The sequence below is a fragment of the Oryx dammah genome, unplaced genomic scaffold, assembly GCF_014754425.2.
Source record: "Oryx dammah isolate SB20612 unplaced genomic scaffold, SCBI_Odam_1.1 HiC_scaffold_18, whole genome shotgun sequence".
Taxonomy (NCBI): Eukaryota; Metazoa; Chordata; class Mammalia; order Artiodactyla; family Bovidae; genus Oryx; species Oryx dammah.
This window is the reverse complement of record NW_024070202.1, coordinates 60912002-60925849: the sequence shown is the minus strand read 5'-3', so window position 1 is coordinate 60925849 and position 13848 is coordinate 60912002. Positions and strand designations below refer to the sequence as shown.

Below are 13848 nucleotides of genomic sequence, written 5' to 3'. Positions count from 1 at the left end.
CTGGAGCCCCCAAAATAAAGTCTGACACTGTTTCCACTGTTTCCCCATCTATTTGCCATGAAGTGATGGGACCAGATGCCCTGATCTTCATTTTCTGAATGTTGAGCTTTAAGCCAACTTTTTCACTCTCCACTTTCACTTTCATCAAGAGGCTCTTTAGTTCCTCTTCACTTTCTGCCATAAGGGTGGTGTCATCTGCATATCTGAGGTTATTGTTATCTCTCCCGGCAATCTTGATTCCAGCTTGTGCTTCATCCAGCCCAGCATTTCTCATGATGTACTCTGCATATAAGTTAAATAATCAGGGTGACAATATACAGCCTTGACGTACTCCTTTTCCTATTTGGAACCAGTCTGTTGTTCCATGTCTAACTGTTGCTTTCTGACCTGCATATAGGTTTCTCAAGAGGCAGGTCAGGTGGTCTGGTATTCCCATCTCTTGAAGAATTTTCCATAGTTTATTGGGGGCTAATGACATTATTCAGAATAACTAGGTAAATAACTAGATAAGAAATACAAGAAAGCCAAGTTTGGATTCTTGATGAGAAAATGCCATGAACAGGAATATGATGTATCTGATTCAGTGTCCTGAGCTCAAAAAAGAAAAAAAGGTAGAAGAAAGGAAGCAGACAGAAAATGAAAGTGGCACACATACAGTATCCTAAGGGGCAGGGGAGAAGGCCAGGAAACCAGCAAGTGGGAGGCAAGAAGAGAAGAACCTGAGAAGCATATGGGCTGAGAATCCAGGAGGGAGTGTGGGGAAAGCTCAAGAGAAGGGGGCAGACATCCAGTCCCAGCCACTAGGATCTCCTTCTTTATTGGCATTATTGGTCAAAATTCTTCCGAATGGCTCTTGCAGAGAAACTGAGCCAAGTTGCCACACAGTAATTTGAAGGGAGCCTTTGCCTAGGATGACGATCTGAGTCAGGTTTGAATTTTCCACTATTAACAAGAACCAGATAGGACTTATGCCTATGTACAGTAAGTACATCTGGCTACAAATGGAGCCAGCCATCTCCCGGTTTTCTCCTCTACTCCCACCATGTCCCAGCAAATGAATCAGATGAATGTATCAGCATACTCACAGTTTTACGATGTCTGGTCCAAATATATGTACCACTAAATAGCAAGTGGTCTTCAAGAACAGTTTTTCTAAGAAAGATAAAGCAGGGGAAATAGATTATTATGATGAATTTAACACATGAGTCAATAATGATCTTTACTAGGAACTGAAGCTGAGTGCTTAATTTATCATTAATTTGAGTGATTAATTATAAGGATTTGGGAGAAATGTTACAGTTATTGTATCCATGAAAATATCATTTCCAGCTCTGGTTTATGTAAATGCTACTTTGCTTACTGTACATGCTAAAGAATGCTAATTTTTGATAAAAATACAGTTAAATTCTGGAGTCTCATTTTCTTTTGTGTAGCAGGGAACATCTGAATGGTGGTGAGGATCTCATCTGTTAATGACAGAAACGGGATTTGCTTGAAAGTAAATAATCTGAAGTATTGCTTTGTTGAAAATATTCTTCTCTGGTATTCATTTGGGGGGGGGGGGGGGCAGAAAGACTTGACTTTGACTATTTAGCTGTTGCTGTTGGTATCCCAGAGATAAAAAGATACTAACAGTCACAGGTGTCTCTGTATTGCCATCTACACCAGAGAGAACACACGCACGTAGACACACACAAACCCACTACCTAAACAGTCTCCTTCCTCCTGCTTCCCCTGTTAGGAAAGCACAGGAAGGCTTTGTGGGTCAATCTGTTTGCACAATGAAACCTGTTAACTCTCTGGTCCTGTTTCTCTGCTTTGTCAGCTTCTGTGGAACCCTTGTAATTCCAAGGAGGACTTTAGCAAGGTTAGGACAGATGGACTGTCCAGGAACAGATGGGAAACCCTCCCTGGGAATTTTTCTTGTCATGTTTACCTCAAACTGGGCTACCAGTTATTTGGGGAGTAGGGTAGTGGAGCAACAAGATAAATATGGGAACTCTCTCTTAGTACTCTTGAAAGTGAAACTATTCATTGCTTATTCATGTTCCACTTTTTGTGACAGCACGGACTGTAGCCCACCAGGCTCCTCTGTCTTATGGAATTCTCCAAGCAAGAATCCTGGAGTGGGAGTACTAGTAAGAGTGCCAGTACTCTTGAAAAGTGAAAGTCACTCAGTTGTGTCTGACTCCTTATGACCCCATTGACTGTAGCCTGCCAGGCTCCTCTGTCCATGGAATTTTTCAGGAAAGAATACTGGAGTGGGTAGTCTATCCCTCCTCCAGGGCATCTTCCCAACCCAGGAATTGAACTGGAGTCTCCTGCATTGCAGGCAGATTCTTAATGGTAAATAACCATAAGGGAAGCCCAGTGTAAATACTACTTTCATATTAAAATATTTTCATGGGACTTTTTTTTTTGTGATAAAGCACAAGACTTCAAACTCATTATGCTTTTTAAGTAGGAACTTAAAACCAATCACACATTACTATTGACCTTATAGAAATAAAAAGAATGATAAGGAAATACTATGACATCTGCATGGCAGCAAATTAGATAATTTAGAAGAAATGGACAAATTCCTGGAAAGACAAACTGCTGAAACTGACTTAAGAATAAATAGACAATCTTAATAGAGATATAACAAGAGATTTAACTAGTAATCAAAAATGTCCCATAAAGGAAAGCCCAGGGCCAGATAGCTTCACTGGTGAATTGTACCAAACATTTTCAAAATGCAACTGACTAGATATTCTCCAAAGAAGTTACACAAATAGCTAATAAGCACATGAAAAGATGGTCAACATCATTAGCTATTAGAGGAAAATGTTAAAAACCACAATGAGATGCCACTTCACACCCACTATGATATGCTAGAATAAAAATAAAGATAAGCACAAGAAATGATGAGGCTGTGAAGAAATTAGAATCTTCATATTCTGCTGGTAGGAATATAAAATAGTACAGCCACTTTGGTAAACAGTCTGACAGGTCCTCAAAAGGTTAAATATAGGGTTACTATGTGAGCCAACAAGCCCACTGCTGGCATATACCCAAAAAAATACAAATATTTCCACACAAAAACTTACACATGAATGTTCATAGTAGAATTATCTTTATACAAAATCAAATAAGTGGAAACAATTCAATCCAAATGTCCATTAGTGACTGAATGGATGAAAAAAATAGTCTCTCTACGCATAACAAAATAGTATTCAGCTATAAAGAGTAATGACTTTCTGATACATGGTACAACATGGATGAATATTAATTATGCTAAATGGAAGAAACATACTTCTGTGATTGCATTTATATGAAATGACCACAATAGGCAAATTCATAGAGACAGAAAGCCAATTTGTGGTTGCTTAGGTCTGGAAGGAATTGATGGTTAGGAGTGGGCACCTGAGGTGGGTGGAGGTCCTTGTTGATATAATGAAAATATTCTTAAATATATGGTGGTGATGGACGTACAACTCCATTCAGCTGGTAAAGAATCTGCCTGCAATGCATGAGGCCCTGTTTCGATTCCTGGGTCAGGAAGATCCCCTGGAGAAGGGACAGGCTACCCACTCCAGGATTCTTGGGCTTCCCTGGTGGCTCAGATGGTAAAGAGTGCACCTGTGGTGCAGGAGACATGTGTTCAATCCTTGGGTTGGGAAGGTCCCCTGGAGAAGAGAATGGCTACCCACCCCAGTATTCTTGCCTGGAGAATTCCATGGACAGAGGAGCCTGGCAGGCTACATACAGTTCATGGGGTTGCAGAGTCAGACACAACTAAGTGACTTAACTTTAAATGCATGTATAATTGAACTAAATCTCAATACTAGTGCTATAAAATAAAAACAGCACCCCTGTGGGTGTTCCTTTTTAGGGGTCCTAAGAAAATCTGATGCTCCAGAACTTAGAGACTTGGGTTTCAGCACTGGGTAACTGGCTTTGACCTTGGTCAGGTTGATTTCCCTTCTGGGTTTCAGTTTCCTCATCTGAAAAATGTAGGGGTAGGATTCAGTTCCCTTCACCACGTTGTCCTGGAAGTCTGGAGGACTATATAACTGACATTCAAAATTACATGGACTTGTAAAGCACTTTGGAAATGAGTTTCCAGTGTTGTTCGTGTAGAACTAGTTTAGCCAAGAGCAGAGCAATTTAAAAATTGACACCAGGTGTTCTTTGATACACTTGCAGTGTTGCCTGAAAGGCAGAGAACAATTTTCTTCTTTCTGGTAAAATAAGAGATGCTTCAATGTGCACGTGTGTGTGTATGTGTGTATTTTTTCTAGAATCTTGTTTTGCTCTAGTTGAAGTGAGTGGCAGCAAGATTTTCCTAATCCTCTGTGCAGGGCCAACAATCAGTTTCCTCAAATTCTGTGATGGTTAAGAATGAGAGGCTACTGCAGAAATAGCTAATGTGGGAGACAAGCTGGATTTCTGAGAGCTAAACTCTAGATAGACCTAGAAGACTACAGAGCAGAGATAGGCAAAGTCTCTAGAAAAAGCCTGATTGGGCCCAGTCAGCCATAATTAGACGATAACCTGTTATTGCTACAACTAAACAAAAGATTGACACTAACATAGTGCTAGTAATCTATCTGATGTAAAAAGTCTACAGTTAAATTGTGCTTGTGACCAGGAAGGTACAAGAGCATTTAATTTCTACAGAATGAGAAGGACTTGAACAGCATACGGATAAAAAGGTATGGCCACTTCCAAAGGCAAAGAAAGGTTAAAAAAGGAACAATTGCACAGTCATCATACGTTGTGTATCCATATGTATGGGTGTGAATAAAACCTAGAACATTTCAGGTAGTAAGTCACCTTTAGGTTTACCATCATTTCTTTTCTCATAAGAAACTTTTGAGGGAGTGGTTTTTTCACCCTCATTCCCTGAGAAGAAGCTTTGACAACTGAAGGCTTCCTCAAGGGTAGAGTGGTTCAGTAAAAGATTAAAATCTTTTATTCCAAAAGCCCAAGTTATTTGTAGTATGCATTTCAATGTATTTAGGACATTTTTTGATGCCTCATCTACCTCAGTTATGGCAGGTATATACCAACTTACTAATTAGAAATTTGAAACACAGTGAGTTGACCACCAAGATAGTTCTGTGGCTGTGTGTTCTAAGGCTGCATGTAGATTTTCAGAGCCTACAGAATGCAAGGAGAGTTGCCTTTCTCATTTTAAGTTGACATCAGTTTTTAACTATCATACTCCACAGAGATAAGATTTCTGCACAGGTGACCCAAGAAAGTGAAGTTCTAGCAAGACACTGAGGGCATAGGAGTCTGCTGACCCCTAGTGAGAATGATTCTATTAATCATTTTTTCATTAACAATTCTGAGATTCTTCCAAGGTGTTTACTAATGAGAGCCAGAGGCAAAAGCAGCGGGTGAAACTGAAGGTCAGAAATATTTTGCACAATTCGAAAAAACTGTCTTCCCAGGCACAGGAAAGGCCAACATGATTTACTGGGTGATTATTCTCAAGAATGTAGCTGCATGCTTTTCTCTGCTAAGGTTATGTTTTATAAACTTATTTAGCTTTGAAGGTAAAAGCAGTATTACTTAAAAGTAATTTAAAAAATCATAACTGTTGCTGTGCATAATTTGACTTCCCCTCTCTCCCATTCTCCTGGCTCTCCAGAGAGAAGGCAACACTGGGTGTACTCAGGCAGTGTGGATGTTTTCATATTTCATAAACAAAGCAGTCCTATGATGTCTTCTAGAAGGAGAAATCTTTAGCCAACGGTGAGACTGTCACTAGGAGAAGGCAATGGCAACCCACTCCAGTCCTCTTGCCTGGAGAATCCCATGGACGGAGGAGCCTGGTGGGCTGCAGTCCACGGGGTCGCACAGAGTCGGACACACTGAAGCGACTTAGCAGCAGCAGCAGACTGTCACCGTCACCGGACACAATTCACATGACTGTCTTACGTGTTCTTCCACCTCCACAAAATGGAACCAGTAACGTCCACTCTGCCTTCCTGTCTGTCAGGTGAAAGAGCCTTTAATCTGAGCTGAGCACTTTATTTCCATCCAGACATAAATGTTAATTAATAAAATGAAAATACCCCCAAGTAGGCTTACGAATTCTTTGAAAATCTCTTCTAATTGAAAGGTAGCCCACTACTGAAAACAGAAATACCTCCTTTGCTTCTCTTTGGTGATGTGCCAGCTACTATGTTACTGGAATCTGACTTTCAGCCTCTCATTTTACCTGAACAAAAATTTTTTGTGAAGAGTCAGAAGGAGCCAAGATGGAACCTTGAATACCAGCAATTTTGGTTCATGCATTTCTATGTTTTGCTGGTACATTATAACAGGATCATCTGAGAAACAGGATTTTTACTCATGCTTTCACCTTTGAACAACAAAATTTTGCCTAAAAAGAGAAAATCAAACTCAAGGCACAAATGGTGATATCTATCAGTGTGGTCTACTACACAGAAATGAAAACTAGTCAAAACAAATCTTAATGATAATTATGACTATTTATTTTTTTCCTTGTAAAATGATAATAACATTTTCTTCTTCTTCCTCTAATTCAGAGATGTGAGAATACAGGGTAAAGTTTATAATAGATGCTGAATGTCCAACAATAAGGGGATGGATAAATAAAATAAGGGACATTTATATGGTGAAGGACTGAAGAATAACTTAGAAGCTCAACCTAAGTCTATGTATATCTTGACATGTATAGATCCAAAAACATACTGTTGAGTGAAAAACAGAAGTTGCAGAGTGGTATATACAGTAACTATTGATGTAAAAATGAAATCCCCACAAGGGAGGATTCTGGAAAGATGGTGGTGGAGGCAGCAGAGTTTTGGTATTTCACTGAATCTGAATTTAAAAAAAAATAATAATAAAGCTTCTGAATAGGAAAACCAAAACACTTTGAACATTAGTTACAGCAAAACTAGATATCTCCATGAGTCCCCAAATACAATTAAGGCAACAAGAAACCACTCACAACTGTGAGACTTGGGGGTTATCAAGTGTGGGAGAAAGTAAAGGGATGCAAGGGATAAACAGATGAATCATCAAAGCAGCCTGGGTATGGATGACAAAGTATGGTGGGCCAGTTAAGAATATCAGCTGAAAGTGGGAAAGACGGGGATGAGGTTTAGCCCACTTCTGTAGCAGATGAGTACAAAAGACTCAGAGTTGGAAGGACAAAGGCATTTGAGTGGTGAGGCATCTCCGAATTCTAGAAATTCGTCTACCAGAGCTCCCTTCCAGGATAAGGCTCACACTGAGGAGAAATTAGCTGGATCAAAGCAAAACAGAAAATCCAGATGAAAGTGGGCAGGAAGATAGAATCAGAAAATCTTAACATGCAAGCAGCCATGTGTTTATTTTTTAACACCAACAAAAACAACAGAGGAAGGAATTCTGTGCATGGCTGCCCTGAACCACTTCTCTTTCTAAGAGTTTTGGAAAAATAATTTCACATAAAAATGAGCAACAGAAATGTATCTAGGTCAACTCCCATACAAAGTTATTATAAGGAGAAAAAAAAAATGAGGAACAGAATCACATCCTTGCAGATAGCAAAAGCATGCCAGAAAATCGTGCCAAAAAGAGGATTAAAACATAACGGTATTTTTAAATGAGTGAGAAGTATTAATAAAATGATACAAGACATGAAAGAACAACAGGAATCAGAACTGAAAAAACTCAGAAATGGAATAAAAAAATTCAGGGAAGAACACAAAATTATAAAAGAAATGACATCCATATTAGAATGAATGTGAGAAGAAAGGCATACAATAGCTCACATTGTAAGAAAAATAGAAGATGAAAAAGAGGAAAGCTTTCAAGATTAAAAAAGATAAATGAAGTGATTAAGAAGTATTCATCATATATTAATGTATATATATGGAATCTAGAAAGATGGTACTGATGAACCTATTTGCAGAGCAGCAATGGAGATGCAGACGTAAAGACTTGTGGACACAGGTGGAAAAGGAGAGGGTGGGATGAATAGAGAGAGTAGTATTGAAATATACACATTATTGTATGTAAAATAGGTAGCTGGTAGGAATCTGCTGTATAACACAGGGAGCTCAAACCTGCTCTGCTTACCTAGGGGGTGAGATGGGGTGGAAGGTTCAAGAAGGAAGGGACATATGTATGCCCATGGCTGATTCATGTTGATGTATGGCAGAAACCAACACAATATTGTAAAGCAATTATCCTCCAATTTAAAATAAATAAATTTCTCAGCCTTAAAGCCATCTTTTGAGAAACCTCCATGCCACGAGAATGAAGTGGAGGAAGAAGTGAACACACAAGCTGAACCACAAAAGAATGATGAGTCAGAGGACCAGGTAAACCTGTATAGCCATGGAAACCACAGAAGCAGAAACAAGGGAAGTTGGAGGCCAGTGATGCTGGTACAAATTGTTGGACGGCATGCCTACTGTCTAGAACTTGTCTCAATGGATCTGGAACATCCATGGCTATTCTGATCACCTTGACCACATTTGAGAGACCCACCTTGCTTATATCAAAGGGGTCCCTTTTGGTCCTTTGCCCTGGACCTGTGATTTTTGGACTGAATTGTGGCTGAAAGTAACATGTATACAATAAATCATCTCTTTTGCTGTCTTAGCTGAAGAAAAAAAAATTGTTAAATTATTCATTCAAGAGATAGGCAAAATCATTAATATAGGCAAAGAAGACTTAAAATATGGATACTGTAAATCCCTGAAGAAGAAAACCAAATCAAGAAAACTGAGCAAATACTAAAAAATTTGTGAAATTTAAAAAAAAATGTATTTGAAGCCACACATTGAGAGAGCATACTGTGTGCTTGAGAACATCAATATACAACAACTGACACCAAGATATAGTCTAGTTAGATGACTAAATTTTATAAAAATGAAAAAAAATTCATTTGAACTAGGCAAAAACGGTAAATGACTTATAAGAAAAGGAAAATTAGATTATGATTAAACTTTTAATAACATATTTAAGACACTTAGGGAAAGAAATTACGTGCCAAGGATTTTTATATCTGGAAAAACACCGACTTTCAAGTATAAAGGACAAGCCAGCTTGTTATTAACATGCAAGAATTCAGGGACTATTGTTCCCATGAGTCCTTTCTGAGGAATGAATTTTAGATAGTAACTCGACTAGAGAGACATGTGCATAAGGGCTGGTGGTGAACATCAGTCTTATAGTTGCTGATGGAACTGAAACTAAATGAGGGTGCAAATGGAATGCATATATTGTATGTGATGGCTGTGTGCTACAATAATGCAGTACAATGATAGAAAAGTGTAGAGATGTGGCGGAAACATATTCAAATAACAATTTAACTGCTCTCAAGGATTATAAATATATTAATAATAGTAGAATTAAGATTGACATCCTGAACCTCTTGTATGTGAAAAGGAGGACAGGTAAATGAGTAATCATGAGATATTTTAATTTAATCAATCCCCTTGTCCATGAGAGTTAGGACTTCAATTGTGGAAAGAAGATACAGATATGAGATAGAAGATGCAAAGAAAAAATCCTGCAGTCCTGAATTTGAATTTAAAGTGACAGGATGAACTCATTAGATGTTTTATCTTAAAATACTAGAAGTAAATATATATATCTATGTTTTCTATCACTGTCAACAGAAGAAGTCTAGAAAGAATGACTGACTGAGTAGCAGTGAGATTTCTATGCACTCAGACCTTGTGGTCTTAGTACTATTTCCCACTAAAAGAAACCAGAGCATCTAAGAGAAATGACTGATTTCAAGCCTGGGCTTGGAAATGTACAAGACAGACTAATACAGCTGTCATACCAGTTGGTGAGGAAGCTATCAAAGATTATGTAGACATATCAAAAGGATGTAGGAGTCAGCTTACAGAAGTTCCCACTGGTCAAAGATGAGACAAATTTGAGCTTCGAAAAGATACTAACTGAAGTAGACTGAAACTCATCAAATGCATATAAATTCATGGGTTCATAATGATACTGTAAAGGAAACCTAGGGACAATATTTTGCCAACAAAGGTCCGTCTAGTCAAGGCTATGGTTTTTCCAGTGGTCATGTATGGATGAGAGAGTTGGACTCTAAACAAAGCTGAGTGCCAAAGAATTGATGCTTTTGAACTGTGGTGTTGGAGAAGACTCTTGAGAGTCCCTTGGACTTCAAGGAGCTCAAACTAGTCCATCCTAAAAGAGATCAGTCCTGAATATTCATTGGAAGGACTGATGCTGAAACTTCAATACTTTGACCACCTGATGAGAAGAACTGACTCATTTGGAAAGACCCTGATGCTGGGAAAGACTGAAGGCAGGAGGAGAAGGGGATGACAGAGGATGAGATGGTTGGATGGCATCATCGACTCAATGGACATGAGTTTGAGTCAACTCTGGGAGTTGGTGATGGACAGGGAGGCTTGGCGTGCTGCAGTCCACAGGGTCGCAGAGTTGGACACGACTGAGAGACTGAACTGAACTGAACTGAACTGACTAAACAACTAGTTTGGGATGATACCACAAGGGCAATAAATTATTTTAAAACTGGCAAGTAGAGAAAAAGAATCAAGCATTTATCTCCACTTTTGGAGATACCCAGTAGGATGATAAAGTTATAAAGCAATATAAGAAGATGATTATAGTAACAGGCAGATTTTTTTTTTTTTTAGGGAGAAGGAGGAGTTTTTGATAGGATGGAGCATGTGGATGGGACTTTTGGAGTAGCCACCAATCTGTTCCTTTTTGAACATAGCCTTGTTCCTCTGGACTATGTTTACAAAGATGTTCACCTTTCAATAGCTGATAAAACTTTCTTAGAATAAATAGTACCATTAGTAACTGTGGAGAAAAAATACATGCAAGAATTCAGGGAATATTGTTCCCATGAGTCCTAAGGAATGAACTTTAGACAGTAACTCAACTATCTAATGGAGAGGGCGATGGTACCCCACTCCAGTACTCGTGGCTGGAAAATCCCATGGACGGAGGAGCCTGGTAGGCTGCAGTCCATAGGGTCGCTGGGAGTCGGACACGACTGAGTGACTTCACTTTCACTTTTCACTTTCATGCATTTGGAGAAGGAAATGGCAACCCACTCCAGTGTTCTTGCCTGGAGAATCCCAGGGACAGAAGAACCTGGTGGGCTGCTGTCTATGGGGTTGCACAGAGTCAGACATTACTGAATCAATTTAGCAGCAGCAGCAGCAGCAGCAGCAACTATCTAAAAACATCTCTAAACGATAATGATGATAAGGGAAATTGACTCTAAAAATTTTCAGCTACTAAGTGAAATATAATTGATATATTAGAACAGCACTATTTTGTAACCTCCAATGAAGTAACAGACTTAGTCATAGAGCATCAACAGTGCTAATATCAAAAAAATAAAACAAGAGAAAAACACTTATGATGGCCTCCTGATGAAAGCAAACACCATCACTTATAGCCTTGCCGAAGAAATCAAACTGGAGTCTGGTCAAGCCTCAGATCTAGCTGCCATTTTCAGGAAATACAGACACAGAGAAACACATTCAATCCTACCACAGGGGTGCCACCAACAAAATGCAGAAACTACAGGGCAGATTCCATAGCTCATTTACAAGGAAAAGGAAGGGATGGAAAAGAAACTGGTAGATTAAAATGGGACTTAAAAGACACATCAAAAATTTAAAAACTGGACAAAACTATGGTGTCTGGAGATACCCAGTAGGATGATAAAGTTATAAAGCAATATAAGAAGATGATTATAGTAACAGGCAGTTTTTTTTTTTTTTAGGGAGAAGGAGGAGTTTTTGACGGGATGGAGCATGTCGATGGGACTTTTGGAGTAGCCACCAATCTGTTCCTTTTTGAACATAGCCTTGTTCCTCTGGACTACGTTTACAAAGATGTTCACCTTTCAATAGCTGATAAAACTATACATTTATTTTGTGTGGTTTTCTGCATTTGTTTCCTTTTACCAGGAAAAGATTTAAAAATTACCTATAGAAAATACTACACATCATCTATAGATTCATAGACAATGAAGTGAGTGTAAAAGTATAAAATTTGACAAAGCTAATATCCATCAAGTTCACATGAATGGTTCTCTCTAGAGAGGTGGAAGGAAAATGGAACTGGGATCAGGGGAGGCCAAAGCCTCCCTTCTAGTTTATTTGTCACATTCTAATTCCATGAAAGAAAGATGATACAATTATGTCAAAATGTTAGCAGTAGTCAGACTGGGACATTGCAAGCACATGTATTTATGTATTATCTTCTCTTAGTTTTTATTTTTAAATACAAAAATGAGCTTATGAGTGTACATTGTGACTGTAAGCAATAAATTTTCTAAAAGTGCATTGATGCCACTGACACAGCATTTGTTAAGTCAAAGATAAAACTGTCTTGAGTTCAACTATCTTACTTAAAAATAATAATGCAGGCATCTTTGGAGAATTAGTTCCTTAACATTAAGTGAATGAAAATTTGACTCTCAATGAAGTTTACTCATTGTGACTGTACACCTAAGAATATTCTACTATAAGGGAAATAGAATCAATATTTTCATTCTGATGAAATTTAAAACAATTATAAAATTTGCTTAAGGGCTTCCCAAGTGGCTCAGTGGTAGAGAATGCAGGAGATGCGGGTTTAATCCATGGGTTGGGAAGATCCCCTGGAGAAGGAAATGGCAACCCACTCCAGCATCCTTGCCTGGGAAATCCCATGGACAGAGGAGCCTGGTTGGCTACAGTCCATAGGGTCGCAAAAGAGCCAAACACAATTTAGCAACTAAACAACAAGAGCACACAATTTGTTTAAACCACAGATCATTTCCTTCTTTTGCAGGATGTGTAAGGGATTTTATTGAGATCCAATTCGTATCAATGGAATGTTCCCAGATTATTTTCCAGTTTGGAATTTAAGATCCATTGTCTTTTCAGACTAAATAAAGTTCTGTGTTAGAAGGGATGTATGTGCATTTGAGAATGTGTATGTGGTTAAATTAACATAAATCATTGAAAATTATTTATTATTGATTTTTTTGCCTTCCTGGTACTTAAGGTCATGATCACTAGGTGGGCAAATCATTATAAATGATTCATAAAAAGAGTGGCCATTTGACATTTTACTCCCTAAATGTCCACAGCAATCTCATTCTGCTATGATGGAAAATGAATGTCTGGGGAAAAAAATGCCTAGAGTGTTCTTTTGTGTGTTTCTTTTAATTCCTATGATCCCCATAAGAATATCAACTCACAGAAAGAACACAGTCAGATTCTCCTCTGTAAACTCGTGTAGGGTATAAATTCACCCATGATGGCTCATGAGTGAGAAAAGAATCAGACCCATAGCCAAGTGACCCTTTTTACATTACCAGGCAAGTAGCTGCACAGTCTCTCCATTGAGATCTGGACCGTCCAGTTGTGAATTTGAGTGAGCTGTTCAATTATAGACACCACCAGCACACACCCTGCAGGGAGCAGAAGAGAAGTCAGCTATGTCACATGGAAAGCTTCTCTGGAGGACTGGAAGAAGAAAGGGGGATATATGTGTGTCCTTAAGAACACAAACTTTCCCAAAACAGAGAACTTTTCTTTGCCGTGATTTTTATAATTGACCACATGAATGAGTGAGCTGAGTTTTTAGTGAAACATGATAAGAAAATTGTGACTTTGGGGGTCAGAAAGACAGGTAGGTTATCAGCTGACTTTTGTCACTTTTAAGCTATGTGACTTCAGGGAAGTAATTGAATCTTGCTTTATTTCCATTTCATTTTGATCATATGGGGGAAAGAGGGGCCATTTATAGGAGTTGTGTGTAGAAGACAGCCAGCCAGCACTGAGGACAGGCTCAGTGGACCCTGGCCTTTGCTGTCTG

At 38.7% G+C, this 13848-nt stretch overlaps 1 protein-coding gene across 1 annotated transcript in view; it reads right to left on the bottom strand.

The window, feature by feature from the left end:
• Positions 1 to 13848, bottom strand: part of AOAH (acyloxyacyl hydrolase) — a 208570-nt gene that overhangs the window by 171343 nt on the left and 23379 nt on the right. The window contains exons 3-4 of the mRNA XM_040260182.1: positions 13346 to 13441; positions 1086 to 1152 (exon numbers count right to left, since the gene is read on the bottom strand). Of these exons, the coding sequence (XP_040116116.1) occupies positions 1086 to 1152; positions 13346 to 13441 (163 nt within the window). The remainder of the gene's footprint in view (positions 1 to 1085; positions 1153 to 13345; positions 13442 to 13848) is intronic.